Source organism: Orycteropus afer, unplaced genomic scaffold, assembly GCF_000298275.1.
Source record: "Orycteropus afer afer isolate SDZICR_OR568_19922 unplaced genomic scaffold, OryAfe1.0 scaffold00010, whole genome shotgun sequence".
Taxonomy (NCBI): Eukaryota; Metazoa; Chordata; class Mammalia; order Tubulidentata; family Orycteropodidae; genus Orycteropus; species Orycteropus afer.
In genome coordinates, this window is record NW_006921597.1 from 12,557,334 (window position 1) to 12,575,860 (window position 18,527).

At 47.4% G+C, this 18,527-nt stretch overlaps 1 protein-coding gene across 1 annotated transcript in view; it reads left to right on the top strand.

Moving 5' to 3' along the window:
* The first annotated feature begins 9,222 nt into the window (after positions 1–9,222).
* Positions 9,223–18,527, top strand: part of SYT6 (synaptotagmin 6) — a 77,547-nt gene continuing 68,242 nt past the window's right edge. Inside the window, exon 1 of the mRNA XM_042782006.1 lies at positions 9,223–9,385. Within this exon, the coding sequence (XP_042637940.1) occupies positions 9,223–9,385 (163 nt within the window). The remainder of the gene's footprint in view (positions 9,386–18,527) is intronic.

Below are 18,527 nucleotides of genomic sequence, written 5' to 3' on the forward strand. Positions count from 1 at the left end.
CACAGATACCAATGATACAAAATACCTGCAATCCTTACAGAAACAGTAGAAGACAGACACAGAGCAATCCCTCACAGACACCCAGACACGATGGGAGAGAGATCCAATGGATCTACCATCTCAGGACCATAGTACTGGGGGACACCAGACTCAATTGTCACAACAAAATACGTAAAAGCCTTGTTCTACATTCTACATTGGTGAGTAGCGACTGGGGTCTTAAAAGCTTTCAAGCGGCCATCTAAGATGCAGCTAATGGTCTCCTAGCATCAGAAGCAAAGCAGAGTGAAAGAAAAAAAAAAAAAAACACAAGGGCATTTGGAAGCAATCAGCCATAGGACACGTTGGCCCTCGAGACCAGAAGAACTAAATAGTGCCCAGCTACCAGTGCCAACCACTCAGGAAATTATCAAATCTGGAGATCCTGGATAGAGTGGGAGGAAAAACATAGAACAAAATCCAAAAACTCAATAATGACAAGAATTACTGGTCAGATGGAGTCTGGTGAGACCCCTAATACTATGGCCCTGGAATACATTCTGGGCCTGGAATAAAACTCACTCCCAGGGGCTGGCTCTCAGCCCAATAGTTAACAAGATGTACATGCAGACCACTCAACCCAGGATGATGTACCCACATACTCTATGGAAATACATTCCTTGGAGCGATAGGCTACAGGGCACCAGAGGGACAACATTCACACTGAGGAAATGCAGGGCAAACAGGAGTGCATAACTATGAGGGACACGGGGCGGGGGGGGATGTTACTGGACAGGGAGGGGAGGGGACTAAGTTAGAGTTGGGCATGGTAAAAGGGGAGTGAAACTAAATGTACATGTAACATTGAATGTAAAACAAAATCTTAAAATAAAAATAAATAAATAAAGCAGAATGGCTGTGATTACCTGAAGAGAGGTACTGAGACAGAAGAAAGAAGGAATGAGAGTTGAAGCCCGGCGAAATTGGAAGGGTTAGGAGGAGACAGAGGAAAGGGTGGAAGAATCAGAAAGGGAAGGAAATCCAGAGGGAATCATGTCACAGAAGAGAATTTCACAGTTGATATGGGTGTGGGCAACTATGCAGCAGTGAGGTTAAAGAATGAATTTTAAATCAATTTCACATGTAGCTTCTCCCTACACCCGATTCTGTGCATTCCCCAAAGGCAGCAACCCTATGCTTAAGGCTCTGGACATTTGTGTGTGGGGGAAGTAACATAAATTAAGGTCCCATTGCCTAGCACAGATGTGGGTCTTCATAGGATACCAACTCATTGAATTAGTGAATGAATAAGTGAATGAATGAATGATGCAAAAAGACACAGACTCCAGTTCTGGCTCTGCTACTTACTAGCTGCAGGATCTCAAGCCAGTTATTTTTAACCTCTCTGCAACCTCACTAGCGAAATGAGGATAATAATAGCCACCTCTCAGGGTTGTTGTGAGTATGAAATGAGATAACATATGTTTGAGTGTTGTGTAAACTATACCACGCTTTATAAATGTGCAAGATTATTTGTAAGGTTGGGGGCTGACTCACTCAAACCATTTACAGTGCCTCTAGCAAACAGCAGAGATGTAGTTTTAGGCTTGGGGCTGGGATAGGACAGGATTTTTATTCTACTGATTGGATGGAATTCAGTGAACAGATTTGTTCTCTTCAGGGGCTCAGCCCCCAATTCCACAGGGAACTTCAGGCCCCAAACCCAGAGCATGCTCTGTTGATTCTTCCCACTTGAATTCTGTTGAAATCAAGGATTAAGACCTCCTAGTTTTGACAGGGCCTTTTTGGATTTGTCATTTTAATTAGTTTTGGCATTTTATCTGGTTTCTTTTCATTAGTGGAACAGCCAGAGTCCTAAGATTGCAAACTCTCTTTAGGCTCCTGGGGGAGAATTCCAGTCTTTAGGGTCCTGGTCTGACAAGAATCTTGGCTTGGTCCTTTCCTGGAAGCAGGCCTCTAATCGCAGGACATAATCCAGGCTCAGCTGAGACTCCTCACACTGTCTCTGAGGAGTCTTATTTCTGTCAAGAGTGAAGCAAGCAAGCATGTCCTGATCCATGGAGCTGTCTGGCCCCAGTCCTGTGCTTTATCAATGATGCTATATTCCCTCTAGTCTAGCAACTGCCCAAACTTGGGTCCAAGAGGCAATTGGAGTGGCTAAGGCAAGAGGGCCAAGAGCTTTGCAGAGAGATATTAGAGTGTAATTTATTCTCAAATATTTTCTTGTTTATTATAATGTCTGTTATAAATATTATAAAGTTTTTTTAAGAAGAAAAAATTATTAACATCTCCATCATCACACTCTAGCATATATGGAAGGAAAGGGAACTGACTTTAGGTCAGAACACTTGGATTCTGTTTCTCTGCCACCTCCTAGCTGTGTCCATTGACTAGCCACTTAATTTCTTCACCTACCAAATAGACTATTAGTGTGCACTCACTCTGCCCCTGAGGAGCTCTGGTGGTGTAGTACCTAAGGCATTTGACTGCCAATCAGAAGGCTGGCAGTTCAAACTCACCAGCCACTCCTCTACATCTGTAGAGATACCGCATCAGAAACCCAAGGAGGGGTCGCTATGAGTCAGTTCCGACTCGAAGGCAGTGAGTTTGGTTTTCTTTTTTCACTCTGCCCCTGAGGGTTGTTAAAACAAAACAAAATAAAATAAAATTCCTTTTGGCATTCTTTTTTTTTTTATTTTTAATTGTGATTTGGATGAAAATTTACAGAACAAATTCATTTTCCATACAACAGTCCGTATACATTTTGCTTCATGACATTGTCCACAATTCCCCACAATGTAACAACTCTCTTCCCACGTCCTCCCTGTGGTTACCTCTTCCCTGTGTCCCTCTTTCCTATGTATTCCTGCCCACTGAGACATTTTCCAGTGCAAATACTGCCCTCTGTTCTCCCACAACTGAACCTCTAAGGAGTACATATTGTTATTATGTGCTATCGAGTCAGACTTGACTCATAGCAACCACTCCTTGGGTTTCCGAGGCAATATCACTACAGAAGTAGATTGCCCCATCTTCCTTCCAAGGAGTGGCTGGTGGATTTGAATCACCAGTCTTCTGGTTAGCAGTCAAGTGCCTTCGGCACTATGTTACCGGAGCTCCCAGGAGTACATATACCTGGTATAAATGTTCACCCCATATGCCTGTCTATTGTTTGGTTGGAAGCTACAGGAGTGAGTTCAATTCCAGGCCTGAAGGGTAACAAGAGGCCATAGTCTCAAGGTTTGACTAGGCTCTATCAGACCAATAAACCTGGTCTTTTTTTTTTTTATTGATTTTTGAGCTTTGTTTCTTTTGGTATTCTTTGAGGACTTGCTTCATAGCAGAGTAAAAGTTAACCTCTGGACAGTGTGCTTGTTGGATGATTCTATATGATCTCAGAGAAAGAAGAAAGGAGATAGGAATTATCATCTATTTAACACCTGCTCTGGAGATGACAGCGTAGTGCCTAAGACACTTGACTGCTAACCAGAAGGCTGGCAGTTCAAACCCACCAGCCATTCCTCTGAAGGAAGGTTGGGCAATCTACTTCCATAGTGATACCACCTCAGAAACCCAAGGAGGGGTCGCTATGGGTCAGGTGTGACTCAATGGCACATAACAACAACAACAACATGAAGATGGCAAAAAGGGCTAGTGCTTGGTTACTCGCTAAATGATTGGCAGTTCAAACCTACCCAGATGCATCTTGGGAGATAGGGCTGGCACTATGCTTCTGAAAAGTCACAGCCTTGAAAATGTAATAGATTAGTTCTACTCTGCAAATATGGGGTCGTCATGAGTTGGAATCAATTCAGTGCCAGATAACAACAAGAACAACATAAGTCAGTCAGATCCCTGTGTGTCAGGAATGGTTTGCACTCCTCTACTAAAGGCTGGCAGTTCCGGCCCACCCAAGTGGTGCTGTGGAAGAGAGCTGGTGATCTGCTTCTGTAAAGATGACAACCAAGAAAACCCTATGGAACAGTTTTTCTCTTTAACATATGGGGTTGCTATGTGTCAGAATCAACTTGACAGCAACAGGTGTGGTTTGGCTTATGAGTCAGTCACAATACATTAGGCATTTAACCTAAGGTAAAGCATAGTGCCTAAGGCACTTGACTGCTAACCAGAAGTCCAGTGGTTCAAACCCACCAGCCACTCCTTGGAAGGAAGGTTGGGCAATCTACTTCCGTAGTGATACCGCCTTGGAAACCCAAGGAGGGGTCACTATGAGTTGGTCCGATTCAATGGCACATAACAACAACAACAACATAATCTTGTACACTATGAAGTAGGTCTCATATTTCCCATTCACAGAGGAGGAAACTGGGTTCAGAGAGCTAAACTTCAACACCTAAAGTGATATAACTGGTAAGTGACAGACCTAGGATTTGAGCAAGAGCCCTACAGTCACAGTGGTTTGAACCCACTAGGATCCCTCAGGAGAAAGAACTCAATGGCAAAGGGTTTGGTTTTGGGTTTTTTGGTCTGACTTCAAAACTTGTGCTCTTTCTTCTACATAAAATCAGCGAGAAGAGAGAGCGCTTGGCTTCTTTCCTAGCCCTTCCCCTCCAACATTGTTTTCACTTCTCAAATTATGCAGAGAACTTTCTACTCCATCAGGGTTAGGTCTAGCCCTGAAATTATTTCAGGGATGCTGCTGCCTTCTGACCTTGAACTTTGCTTCTGTTCCCTCAGACCCCAGCCTGCTTTATTTAGCTCCCAAAACCCAGCTGGAAGCAGCAAACCCTTCCAGTCTTCCCAAGTCTGATATGGCAACACTGGGCAGAGAGCACAGAACAGAGATGAGACCTCTGAAATGGAGGAAGAATGGGAAAGAGGTAAATTTGCCCCTGGCTCAGGAGGTTTGAATTGCCAGGAATGTTTCCTGGAATAAAAGCATAGCAGAACTCTCTCAGAAAGCACCTGGGCTTTGGCTCAGGGCTCTGCTATGTCACCTGGATCTTCTTAGGTAAGGAAGAATCCCTGAAAACTGTTGTGATGGTGTAGAATGGCTAAGTCACCCAGCTTTGGCTAGAGTTGTTATGTTGGTGTGAGTGTTGAGGTAAGGGGGTAGAGGGTGACATTTGTTAGATATACTGAAAAGGCTGCCTGCTAAAATTCTCCCAAAGGATTCCATAGCAGAGTTTGTTCCAAACAGTGGTATAAAGTTACAAACTTCCCACTACCCACACCTTTATCCCCTGCTCTCCAATATAGTGCACTGACTTAATTATCCACGCTCAGTAGAACAGTTAAATTGATGTCTATTTTCTTAGAGTAAGTTTAAAACCTTTGCAGATAGTGGTCACATGCCTTGGTAAGTAGGACAGGGGGTAAGCAGAGAGAGGAGATCAGAGGCCCTCAAGTTAGGGCAGAGCACCCTTGGCTCCAATCTACTTGGCAAAGCAGTGGATTGGCTTGTACATTTTTCTGTGTCTCTCTCTGCACATCAGATAACCGAGCTATGAACGTCAGACTGCTCCCTTTACATCTCTGCTGGGGGCTTGGTGGGGAGGAGGGAATAGGGAAAGGGCTCCCTATTTAGAAATTGCGTTGAGATGGAAAGACAATATGACACATCAGCTCATGTCAAAGGATCTCATTCTTCCACCTACAGCATTAGCAATTTCCTACAAAGGTTCAATCTAAAAAAAAAAAAAAAAGTAATAATATTTGGTTTTAATTTATTTTATTTGTAGCACAACTCAACAGGACATTGCTGGCCATAACAAGGTGGGAACCTGCCCAAGGGCAGTCCGGCATCTGCCTAAGATACTTGGTGCCAGTGGATGTGCATCTTGCCTGTTTCTGCAGAGAGGAGAGCATAGGAGTAGGAAGGCTGTGGACTATTCTTCAACATTCAGCCTCCCAGATTCTGAGCAGTCTGGCCTGAGGGGTCCCAGACTCAGGATGCTCCAGCCATGACTCTAGATGAGAGGAGAGCAATGGGGAAGGGAAGTCGAAGGTGAGTTTGGACATCTATAACACCACCTTCTTCTTCAGAGCCAGCAAAAACTGCTCCAGAGTTGCCCTTCCTCCTTCCTACCTCCACTCAGTCTCCTCCTTTCCCCTCATACAGAATCCTAGAATGTTGTTGCTGGAAGGAGCCTCTAAGAGCTCCTAATTCAATTTCATCATCTTGCAGAACTGAGTTTCAGAGAGGGGATGTGACTGCGCCATGACTAGTTAGGTGCACCAGTCCTAGGATCCAGGCTTCCTGACACCCTTCTGAGTGCTCTTGCTTGCCACTGACTCTCTCTGCTCCTCCTGCTTTCCTCTCATCCCCAAATCCAAACTGAGAAGGATGTTTCTCTGAGAAACAGGGTTGAAGGGCAAAAATTCTATTCCTTTCCACTTCCTTCCCTCCAGGTATATATAGATGGGACCCTCTGAGGCTGGATCTGGTCTCTTAACATGGGGGGAAAAAAAAAGCATAGATGTGTTTTGTGTATGGGTTTGTAGGGGAAAGGGGCTCGGGAGAGAAAAGTTCTCATCTTTACATAAGGATTTTTCTCTGAATTGTGACTGATAGTGTGTGACCACAATAGCATTGGCAATTAATGGGGGGAGTGTTGATGAAGATATCAACCAGGGTGGACTTTTTCTTAATGTAAGGAGAAAACATTTTTTTCTCTTTTCTTTGTGAATGTTTTTCTCTCTGTTTCTATGTATGTATGCTTCTCTCTTTGTCTCTTTGTCTCTGTACCTCTATATCTTTGTATCTCCAATACCTGTCTCTCATAAATGTCTCTGTCCTCTACTATCTCTGTCTTTCCTTTGTCTCTAGATATCTCAGTCTCTTTCCCTCTCTGTCTTATACACATTCACTCACATTCTTTCTGTCTCTCTCATCACAGTCACTCGAATTCAGTAGTCATTGACTGACCTGAGACCCCAGCCTTCTCGCAGCCCTCTCAGAGAAGAACCTCCTTCTCCTTGTTAGGCTGAAAAATGCCAGGTCCGGAGCTGCTGCCGGGGCACCAGAGATGCTGCAGAACCCCCTGCCGAGTGTGGAGGCTGATCCGGGAACAACGAGAAATTATCTGTTAATTCTCGGCTCCTGCCACCTGCTCTGCTCCGAACAGGCTCCTATACCTTCAGTTTAAATGCAAATACCCCCACTCGTTGTAAGCAAAATATTGATTTCCCTGCATCACAGTCCTGGGCCCATGGAACAGTACTGTGTTTTTTCATTCCCTGCAAAGGCAAAACAAGGCGCTTTGTTCTGCGAATTTCCCCGCGAACTCGGGGAGGGGAGGGAGAAATCGCCGCGGAGTGACAGAGTTGCCAATAAACACGGGCAGAGAGCAGTTCGTCTCCATTTGTATTTTATATAATCACAAACCTGCTGCCTCGGGAACTGCTAATGAGCACGTAACTGAGGAACCTCTGAGCTCTTGCTTCTGCCGGGTGCTGAAGTCTGCATCGGATGATGGGTGGCGGAGGGAGAGGTGATGGGGCCTCTGGGCTCCTCAGGTGGGTTCTAGAAACACCAGGAAGGCTAATGGGGAGGACACAACCTCATTTGTGCTTAGAACAGTAACCAAGCACTTCCCACAGGTAGGCGGCCTGGATTGCATAGCGTCGCCGGGGTCACGCCTGCTCAGTCCCTCCAGCCTCAATTCCTCGTCCCCTCCTCTCAAAAGCTCCGGAGGCCTTGGTAGAAGCTGCAAACCTGGCGCAATTGCCCCTCCCCCTCCCTGTCCTGTGCACCAACTGGGCCTTCAGCACCGTGGACAGAGCCAGGGCACGCAACCTGAGCCAAAAAGCCGCCTGGCTGAACTAGACTCTTCTCAGGCCTTGGCTTGGCCCGCGGTGTTGGGGCACTAGCTAATAGGGGTTAGTCAGCGCAAGAGTGGCGTGGCTGGTGCAAATGGCCGGCAGTGGAGACCTCCAGGAGCTGGGGCTCCGAATCTCCTCCCTCCGGAACGTGAGTCACCGCCCAAGCCACTTCCAATTAGTGTATTAATTAGAGGAAAGACCCTCCTCCCTCAGCTGCCGCAGCGACTCACACCAGTCCCGCGGCTTCCGGAAGCTCCAGTTAAAGTTTCCTTCTGAGCCTTGGGAAAGCAAAGGAACTCGAGCCCGCAGCTTCGGGTAAACCCCACACAGAAGGAGGGCTAACCCATCGAGCCACCGAGAATAGAGATTCCCATGGCAGGGCCTCCATAGGGCCCTGCTCACCCGGCTGAGCTTGGCAATGGCCCATAGACTCTTCAGGTCTGAACGAGGCGCCTTGGAGCCCCACAGCCAACCTTCTTCTGGGCCTCTCGCCACATTTCCTGGAAGAGTTTAGCCCATGCCTAGGCTCAATCTTCCTGTTTAGTTTGGGTCTTTCTGGCCCTTTTTGTGCTGGATAGTAAGATATATTATCTCTGATGGTGTCGCTCAGAGACCACTACGAGGAGGTGGACTTGTCGGGAACTGAGCGCCCTCTTGAAATGGCCCCCATTCCTATTGCCAGAAACTTTCCCCTCCCGTTGCCATGGAGAGAGACGGCCGCTGCCTTCCGTCGCCATAGCAACATGCGGGTACCGCGGACCTCGGGTACCGCGGACTGCAGAATTGCGGATCTCTGAAAGTCTTCTGGCAGTTTGCATCGCTCCGCAGTTTGGGGCCTTCACTTGCGAAGCCAGGACTTGGGGCAAGTCTGACTAACTTCTCCCGTCAGGAACCTCAGCCAGCGTCCTTCTGTGAACTTCGCAAGCTCAGCCCACTCATCCCGTTTTCTTCTATGAGTTTATCTATTTGCTGCCACTTGTGTGTCGTGTGGCAGTTTAACCAGTTTCCACAAGCACTATCTTTATATCCCCAGGCCGCCCATGAAGCACCGTCATCATTCATACCCCTTTCACAGAGAGGACAATCGAGGCTCAGAGAGGACTAAGGTCGTACAAGGCAATGCTGGAGCCAGATCCAGGGCTCTTTGCCTGACCTTGGACCCTCCAAGACGCAGGGCAGACCGGCTCCCCAGCCTCACACCCTCCCGGACCTAGGTCGGCCCCTGAATGTAGAGGGGGCGGCCTTGAGGCGCCAGACTTGCCAGCTGCCGCGGGGTGCCACGTGAGGGGCGGGGACCCTGCCGGGAAGTGATTTAAAGCCGAACGGAGGCGCAGGGGGCCGCTGCCGGGAGGGTCTTTCTAGGGCAGCCTTGCCCCGCCCCAGTCCGGCTGCGGCGCAGGTTCCAGCGGCTGCTCGGAGGGTGGAGGTGTCCCGGGCATGAGCGGGGTGTGGGGGTCCGGGGGGCCTCGGTGCCAGGCGGCGCTCGCGGTCCTGGCCTCACTGTGCCGGGCCCGGCCGCCCCCTCTCGGGCTGGACGTGGAGACTTGTCGGAGCTTCGAGTTGCAGCCCCTGGAGCGGAGTCCGAGCGCGCCAGACGCAGGTAACAGGAGACCCGGAGCCCCCTCCCTTCCTGGATGCTCGCCTTGGCTATTCCCCCTCCCCAAGGAGCCCAGGAATCTAGAGAGAAAACTCTTGCTCGGGATTCTCCATTTGGAACGAACCCCAGCCAGTCCCCTGGCCCATCGCCCTCAGGGCAATAGGAAAGACACGAGGAGACCAACAAGGTGAGAGAGAAACCTCTGGCCTCCTCCAGTGGGACAACTACAGGGGCCTCCACGGAAAGCCAGGCTCCCGGGACTCGGCGCCCCCTGGGGCCTCAGACCCCCCCTCTCGTCTCTCCGCTCGCGCGGTGGGCGATCTGCCAGGGGAGGGGTCGGTGGCGCAAGCAGGAGATAAGGGACATCCCAGTTGAGAAATAAAGGCTGTCTCCGCTGCGGCATCTAGGTCCCAGGGTCCGTCTATCAGTCAGTTTGTCTGTTCCCTCCGGGGACGCTGCTTGAGCCCCCTGAATCTCTCAGGGTGAAACTTGAGTCTGCGGCTGGCACGAGGTCTTTGTGTTCGGGTGTCTCTCTGGCTGCGAGTGCCTTTCTGCGTCTCCGCTGGGGGGCGGGGGGCGGAGTGGGGGAGGGTGTACCCCCCCCCCCCGCCCCTATAACTCGCTCCCTCGGTCTCTCTCTGACTCACTCGGACTCGCGGCCGGTGAGCGACTGAGCCAGTGCCTCTCGCCGACTTTGCCAAGAGGGCGCCTTCTGCCCGAGTGGCGCGGACCCTCTGCCGGACGCAGCCCCAGGCGGCCGCGGAGCCGAGGCGGGAGCCCGAGCCGAGTCCAGATCGCCAGAGCCGGTGAGTCCCGAGCCCGAGCCCCGCGGGGCCGGGGCCCGGCGCACAGCTGCAGAGTCTCCCAGGAGTAGCGACAGCAGGAATGGCCTGTCGCGCCCTGGCGGCTGGAGCCGCGGGAGGGTCGCAGGAGTGGCGGCTGGCCGGCTGCTGGTATTTACCTGCGGCGCCAGTTCCCTGCGGCCACTCTCTTCGGCTTCAGCGGGGCTTCTTTGTCTGGATCCCGACGTCTGGAGGGTCCCGGGCGGGAGGGGATGCAGGTTGCGTCCCATCTAGGAGGGGGCTGAGGATAGTGCGAGGCCTCGAGAGAATGCAGGGTGGGGGTGGGGACATTCTGCAGGGACCGAGGCGCCTCTGACTCCACCCCTACTTATTCCCCTACCCTGGCCCCAGTGGCACTAGGACTTCGGGTGCGGAGGAGTCGCCCGGCTACTCTGCACCGCGGGCGCAAGAAGGGTTGGAGGGGGCCGCGAAAGGCGGGAATTTTGTCCTCCCAAGTGCTTCTCCTGGGACAAGAAGCTGGGGACTGGAGCCAGAGTTTGGAAAGCAGGTACAGGTGGGGTAAGCTCCCCAGCAACTTCAGGTTCTAGGGCCCTGTTTTCACTTAAGGTCAAAGGTCAGAGATAGCGTTGGATCCCTGGTTAGGAGCAGAGCCGCAGGCTGTGTGTGTGTGTGTGTGTGTGTGTGTACTGGAGCCAGCCTTGGGGTGACTGGAGCTCACCTCAGTCCTTTGTGGATGATAGGGGGCGCTGCTCTGTCTCTGGCTTCCGCACTGTTTAATCAATGGGTTGATTACTGCAGCAGAAGGCACTAAGATTAGACATAAGGAAGAACTTTTAGAGGTTAGTATAATGATGGAGGTTGAAGATGTTGACTCTTTTTGGAGATCTCAGAATAGATTAGGGCCCACCAAGTATTATTAGATTCTGGTTCTCTACTGCCATCCCTTCCTACACTATCCAATTTCTCACACCCACCAGACAACAGTTTTTCCCAAGCCAGGGAGTATCTTCCTACCTCACCTCACTCTCTAGCTCCCTCTATCCTTTCCTCCAATAATCCATCTGCAGTGGAGCTCTTAATGCTGGTCCTGACCTCTTATACTCTATGGGTCTGAGCTGAGAACACACCTGTACTATTCTACCTAGGTCAGAGATTGCCTCTCCTTTCTGACCAGAGCTGGAAAGCAGGGGTGAGAGCTGGGGGGAGGGTTGGTAGTAGCACATCCTGTTGGAGGGAGACTCTGGTGTTCTGATTCCAGGATACTCTGTTGTCCGGAGTGACAGGTGCCTGTGCACTTACAGACTGTGGGTGAGACATACTGAAGGGGGAGAGCCAGTCAGCCTGATGAATCAGTATGCTTCCCCTGCAGGCTGCTTCAGAAGGCGAGTTTGAGTTGCCAGCCCTGGGGAACTTTAACTTTGGCTGCTGAGTCACCAGCCTCAGGAAGCCCTGGGGCCAAGCTAGGGGGCTGAAAAGAGTAGGGGAAACAGAGGAGACCCTTGATTACAGCAAAAGAAAGAGAGTAGAGAGTGCTTTGGGGGCATTAGGGGTTTAAGTGAGCTTGGGGTCTAGGGAACAAGTATGAAGTTCAGAACCAGGGCTCTAGGTGTCCTACCACTATGCCTGTTCCCTGTGTCCTAGAGCCACTGCCTGAGTCCAGATTCTCCAGGCAGAGAAATACTGGATCTTTTCAGTTGCAAATTTCGTGAAAAAATGCAAGTGGCTAGAGCAAGCAAGCCCAGGTCCCTTTATTATGTTATGTTTTTCCCTGCCTTCTTCCTTCTTTAAGTCTCTGGCTCATGGGATTACCACCAGCCTGAGATTCAGCAGTTGAGATTTAGATTCTATCACTTATTGAGACTCTCCTTTATGCCAGTGTTTGTGCTAGAAATTGCACAGGATATTTCAGTTAATCAAACTCTGACTTGGAAACATTTCTACACACCCTGTCTCAACTAAAGGCAAGTTCCCCTATTTCACTCAAATCTCCAAAGATAAAGTATCTGCTTTCCTCCTCAATCCACCTCTATCCCGGCCAAAGTGGACATTTACAGGCAGTTGTCCATGTTTCCTTGTGTCATTTAACTTGTGTCGGTGAATGAACTTTTTCCATAGGCCAAGGTGCAAAGGGTTGATTTGACAGCTTTGGTTCTGGACTTGAGGTAGTGAGCAAAGGTCCAGAGATGTTCTAGAAAATGCAGGAGACTGACAGGAGACCCCAAACTTCCCTGCCCCTCCTAGGCTGGCAGTCAGGAATGTTTATTCTCCAGCTTACCTGTGACCATGAGATAAACATAATGTCTGTCCACTTTTCTAATGATTTTGTAGATGTTCCGTGATTCAGCCATCTGGCTTTGAAGTGGCCTTTTGCAACATGAATTATTTTTTTTTTTTCCTTTTTATGATGGAAAATTAAATGCACAGCGTTTCATTAAAACACAAAAGTCCTGTTTCTATAACTTCAGTAATCAGCCTCACTCCTAGCTGAAAGCAGTTCTGCAGATTTTGCCCTCTTTGAGGAAAGGTATAATGCATGATCCTTTAGAACACATGGCAACGGTAATCTGATTCTATGATATGTTTAGGAGCATTGCTAAAACAGTGGTTAACCCCTTGACTGCTAACTGAAGCGTTGACAGTTCGAACCCACCAGTTGCTCCAAAAAAGAAAGCTGTGGTGCTTGGCTTCTATAAAGATTTACAGTCTTGGAAACCCTATGGGGCAGTTCTACTCTAACCTATAGGGTCACCATGAGTCAGAATTTGACTCAAGAGCAAAGGGTTTGATTTTTGGTTTTTATAGTATATTTTGCTCTTTAAGATTCTAGAACCAGGGTCCAGTAGGTAGGAGTTGAAAAGCCCTTAGATTTATAGTTCTAGAAGTTCTTCTCTTCCTCTGACTGTGGGAACTTCAAAAGTGAGTACAGTAGATCCAGAATACTCCATCTTTCCAAGCTCTGAGGAAAAGATGTATTCTCTCCTTACCGTTCTAACTTTACTCTGTCTTCCCTACCCACAGAATTGGGGGTAGAATATGAGGCTGAAAATAATTAGGATTGGAATTGAGGCATTTGGAGTAGGCCAGGTATCTTTAGGGTCTGTATAGAGTTGCCTGGAGTGGGAAAAGCATGGTGGAGAAAGTCCTGACCAAGCCAGGTGGAACTCTTGCTGGCCCTGCTTAGGAAATGAAGCCTCAAATGACTGGGCCATGTTTAGGAACTGAAATCAGAGCTCTTTGAAAGTAGAGGTGAGCAGGACTTCCATCTCTGGAGGCTCCCAGGTCTAATGGAACTATCTCATCCCTTCCTTCTCTCTCTTGGAGGTGCTGAGCTGTGTTTCTTATTCTGCGTGGACCAGGCTGACCTCTCCTCTCACTAGATGCATGTATGGGCAAGAGGAGGCACAGAAAAGGAAAAGAATCTTCCTTCTCTCTGTCTGACCCTCACTTCCATCACCCAGCCTTGATCCCCCCATTCAGAAGGGCCACATGCCCAGACTGATCAGGCAAAATGGTACAGTTACCATCAGGCCAAATAATCATGCTAATAATTACAAAATTGATGCTAATGCTCTGTTAGCTGTAATACTCCATGTTAGTCTCAGATTTATCCCCGAATCCCCTAATGATGGTGGAAGTGGGCGCTCAGTCATAAAGCTTGTTGCTGCCGTAATTAGTCCAGCATTGTCTCTCCTCATCACAGCTTTTTCAGGAGCATTAATTCTTTCTCTGTTTGGACTCTGCTAATTATCCCCATCGGTAGCTCGGCCTGGATCTCTGAAAGAAGGAAAGGAAGCAAAGGCCCTCACTCCCCCTCCCTCTAGCCCCAAATTTTAATTACAGTGAGTTCTTCTAATAAATTTACAAGCCAAACAGCAGAGCTTATTATTAATGGACCTCATCTATGAACCTCAGAACAGAGCAGCCCTTGTTTCCCCAACCCACACACACACACACACACACACAGAAATACTTCTCTCAGGTATGTCTCTGAGTGGGACTTCCCTAGTGGCCATTGGTTATTTGCCTGGTGGCTGATGGGTGGCCTGCAGTATCTACACTTTTCAGGAAAGAAGAAAGAGATGGCTGTGTATGTGTATGTATTGAGGGGCCAGTAATAATTCAAGTCTTCAGGGTTCTGCCCAGGTGCAGAGGGTCTGGCTACAAAGCAAAGGACTCCCTCTTATCTGCCCCACTTACAACTAAGAAATGCCTCCTCAACTTCATGCCCTAGCTGATAACTCCACAGTTCTTTAGCTCATACTCAGGGCACTCAGAGACGCCTGGCTCATGAGCTTGGACTTTGGCATCTGAAAGTTCTAGGTTCAATCCCAACTCTTCTACTTAATGCAATGTACCATTGAACGAGTTATTTAGCATCTCTAAATTTAATATATTTATCTGTGAGAGGTGTATACTCATTTCTTAGGGTAGCCATAAAGATTACATTTGTGTTGTTAGTTGCCACTGAGTTGATTCCAACTCATGGTGAGCCTATGTATACAGACTGGAACTGAACTCCATAGCGTTTTCAGGGCTGTGGCCTTTCAGAAGCAGATCTCTAGGCCTGTCTTCCTGAGTGCCTCTGGGTAGGCTTGAACTGCCAACTTTTCAGCTAGTACTAGAGTGTTTAACCATTTGCACCAGGTAGGGACCTAAAGATTAAATGAGGCACAGTGCTTACTATATAGAAATAAATCAAACAACAACAACAACAAAACAAACAAACTCACTGCCATTGAGTCAATCCCGACTTATGGCAACCCCTCCTTGGGTTTCTGAGGTGGTATCTCTAAGGACGTAAATTACCCAGTCTTCCTTCTGAAAAGTGGCTGGTGGGTTTGAACCACCAGTCTTCTGCTTAGCAGTCAAATGCCTTACACACTAGGCCACCAGAGCGCCCGCAGATATAAATGGCAAATAATATTATTAGTATGCATATTAATGGTTCTGCTCAGAGTCTCTTCCCTTTGAAGATGAAGCACTATTTCTTCTAGACTCTTGGGCCTCTGTGTCTCTGGTCTCTGGGCTGGACTTTTTCTACATCTCTGTCTGTGTCTGGACAAGAGCTCCTCGCCTGAGGGAGCTCCTACTCTTCATAGGCTGAGCACTTTTCATTTTGGAGGGTCTGCTAGCAACCCCAGGCCTGAAGCCAAGCTTTTTCTCCAGCTTTGGGGTGATCAGGTAAAATGGTACTTCCTTTTTTGTTTCCCCTCCCCAGTTTATCTTTTCAATTACAATCTTTTCATGAGAATGCCTGTTACTGTTACAAAATGGATTTTTCTGACATGAGAGCCTATTAGAAAATTAGGAACAATAGCAAGAGATAAGAACTGCTGATGATTCCTAACTCTGTGGGTAGAGAGACAGAGAGGGCACCAGGGCTCTGTCTTTGGAGAAAGAAGTGTCAGTAGGGGAGATAAGAAAGCCCTGGGCTGCTAATTAATAACCCAGCATTTTCCAGGGAAAGGAGGAAGGTCAGGAGCCATCACCCCAGCCAGATAGTACCACTTAGTGTGATAAGCAGGCCCCGCCCTGTTGGCCTTCAGAGGCCTCTTAACTTTCCAGGAAAGAAGAGGGGACTGAGGTCTCTCAGAAGTTTGACTCTAGTTTAATATCCTGAAAATTTACAGTATCCCCCTTCCCTACCTAAGAGGGCCTAGCTTTGAGTCTGTTCTCTATATAGTAAACTGTTATCTCCACTCAAAAATAAAACATCAAGAATAAGAGCAGCTTACATATTGGGGACGTTCACCATGTACCAGGCACTGGGCTTAAAGTTTTAGCTGATTTAATATTCACAATAGTAATGTGAGATAGAAATAATTAGAATCACCACTGAGTAAGAAGAAACCAAAGTTTGGAGAGGTAAAGTAACTTGCTCAAGTTCACACTATTAGCAAGCAATGTGGATGACAGGAGTTCTGTGGTCATTCTGGAGCTGGTGCCCACCTGAGATGTCTGTTCAGTGTCTGAACACTGGTAAAGCTCAGTTCCCTGACCAGGTATAGGAGCCATGCATCAGTGCACAGTGCTAGCTCACTAGCATGTGTTTCCAACCCTTGTTCCATAGTTCTTTTCTCTCCCAAAGGCTGCTGAGTAATTGGCTACTGTCATTTCCCAAACCAGGTTCCCATGAGATACTGGGTCCCTCTTGTACCTGGACAAAGGTATTTTGTATGTGTTATTGAGTAGTGGGCTTCTTTTTCTCCAATTTCCAAGAAAAAATTACAAGAGCACAAGGTCTTCTCAATTGTAGATTTTTCTCCCTTGATGTTCTTCTTACTCCTTGGAAGCTCAGTACTGTTAACCAGGTAGCTGGTGATGGTAACAAAGAAATGACTGTATTTAATGCAAACAAATGAATATGAGTATGAAATATATATCTCTGCTAATGGAGTGTTTAACCATTTGCACCACAAAGGGACCTAAAGATTAAATGAGATGATATAAAGGACACAGTGCTTACTATATAGAAATAACTGGCAAATAATATTATTAGTATTCATCTTAATGGTTCTGCTCAGAGATTATTCCTGATTTGTAATGATAAAGTAAAAGTTAATTATATTTAGCAAAGAAGAATGAAGAAAATCAAAGATTCATGGAAACAATTAATCCTAGCAACTGGTACACCATGTGATCCGCGACTATGAGACCAGAAGAACTAGATGGTGCCTGGCTACCACAGTCAACCACTCGAAGGGAGATCTATGTAGGAGATCCTGGATAGAGAGGGAGAACAATGCGGAACAAAACTCAAAATCATTTTGAAAAAAAAAAGGTGGGGGACCAGGTTTGCTGGTCTGATAGAGCCTGGTGGAAGCACTGAGACTATGGTCCCTAGCTGCCCTTCAGGTCTGGAATTGAACCCACACCTGTGGCTTCCAGCCAAACAAAAGACAGGCATATGAGTTGAACATTTACCTGAAGTAGATAAATTCCTTGGAGAGCACAATCATGGGAAAAAGAAGGGCTGTTTGTGCACAGGGAGACAGCTCAGGGGGCAGGAGTGCATGGAGGGAAGAGGTGGCTATCAGGAGGAAGTGGGAGGGGAACTGTTGCACTGTGGTAAATTGTGGTCAATGTCATGAGACAAAGTGTATGTGACCTGCTGTATGGAAACTGAATTTGCTCTGTAAATTTTCACCTAAATCATAATAAAATAAAATAATAATAAAAGCTAATTCTATTTAGTAGTGCTCTTGGCTTGTAGGTATACTGCTCACTAAGCAAGTCTGAAACTAGTGGATGTGCTAGTTTCAAAAAATTAGCTAATGTTTATTATGTTGCTCACTACATTCTTGTCACTCAGTATTTTTCATACACTTTTGGTCTCATTTAAACCTCACAATGACCCTATGAGAGAGATACTATTACAATTCCATTTTACAGATGAGGAAATGGAGGCTGAGAGAGCTTTCCAAAGTCACACAGAGCCAATGGGTCTTGAATGACCCCAGACTGATCAGGGCGATGCTCCTTTCTCTCCAGGCTAAAGGAGAAATAAAGAAGGAAAAGGAGAGCATACAAATGCTTAGGAAGTGCTTTCCCTTTTTCAGTGCTGTGCCAAGGACTTTCTCTCTTACTGGAGGCTTACCTCTTTCTTGTTCTGAAGCTAGTTCATGGAGTAACTGTGAAGATGCCTGAATCACTCAAAAAGGTAGCTGAGTTCTACGTGCCTTATAGGATAGAGGTTCAAACAAGACATGATTGGCAAAATGATACTGAAGGTTGTCTTAATTCTCTAGTGCTGCTATACCAGAAATACCACAAGTGGATGGCTTTAGCAAACAAATATATTCACTCACAGTTTAGGAGGTTTGAGTTTGAATTCAGGGCACCAGCTCTAGGGGAAAACTTTCTCTCCTTGTTAGCTCTGGAAGAAGGTCCTTTTCTCCTTTCAACCTCAGTAGGTCTGGTGTCCTTTGGAGATCTCCGTGTGTCTTGGCATCATTCTTTTCATGAGTCTAGGAGGTTCTCAGCACAGGAAACCCAAGTCCAAAGGACATGCTTCGCTCCCAGTTCTTCTTTCTTGGTGGTACTGAGGTCCCTCCATCTCTGTTCACTTATTTAATCTTTTTTATATCTCAAAAGAGATTGACTCAAGATACAAGCCAATCCTGTAAATTGTATCCTGCCTCTAACCCTGCCTCGTTACCATCCTAAAGGTGAACATTTACAACATATAGGATAATCACCTCAGATCACAAAATGGAGGCTAATTACATAATACTGAGAATCATGGCCTAGCCAAGTAGGCACATATTTTGGAGGGGACACAATTCAATCCATAACAAAGGCTTCTTGTGCACCTGTGCTTTCCTGGCAAAAAAAAAGTGTCC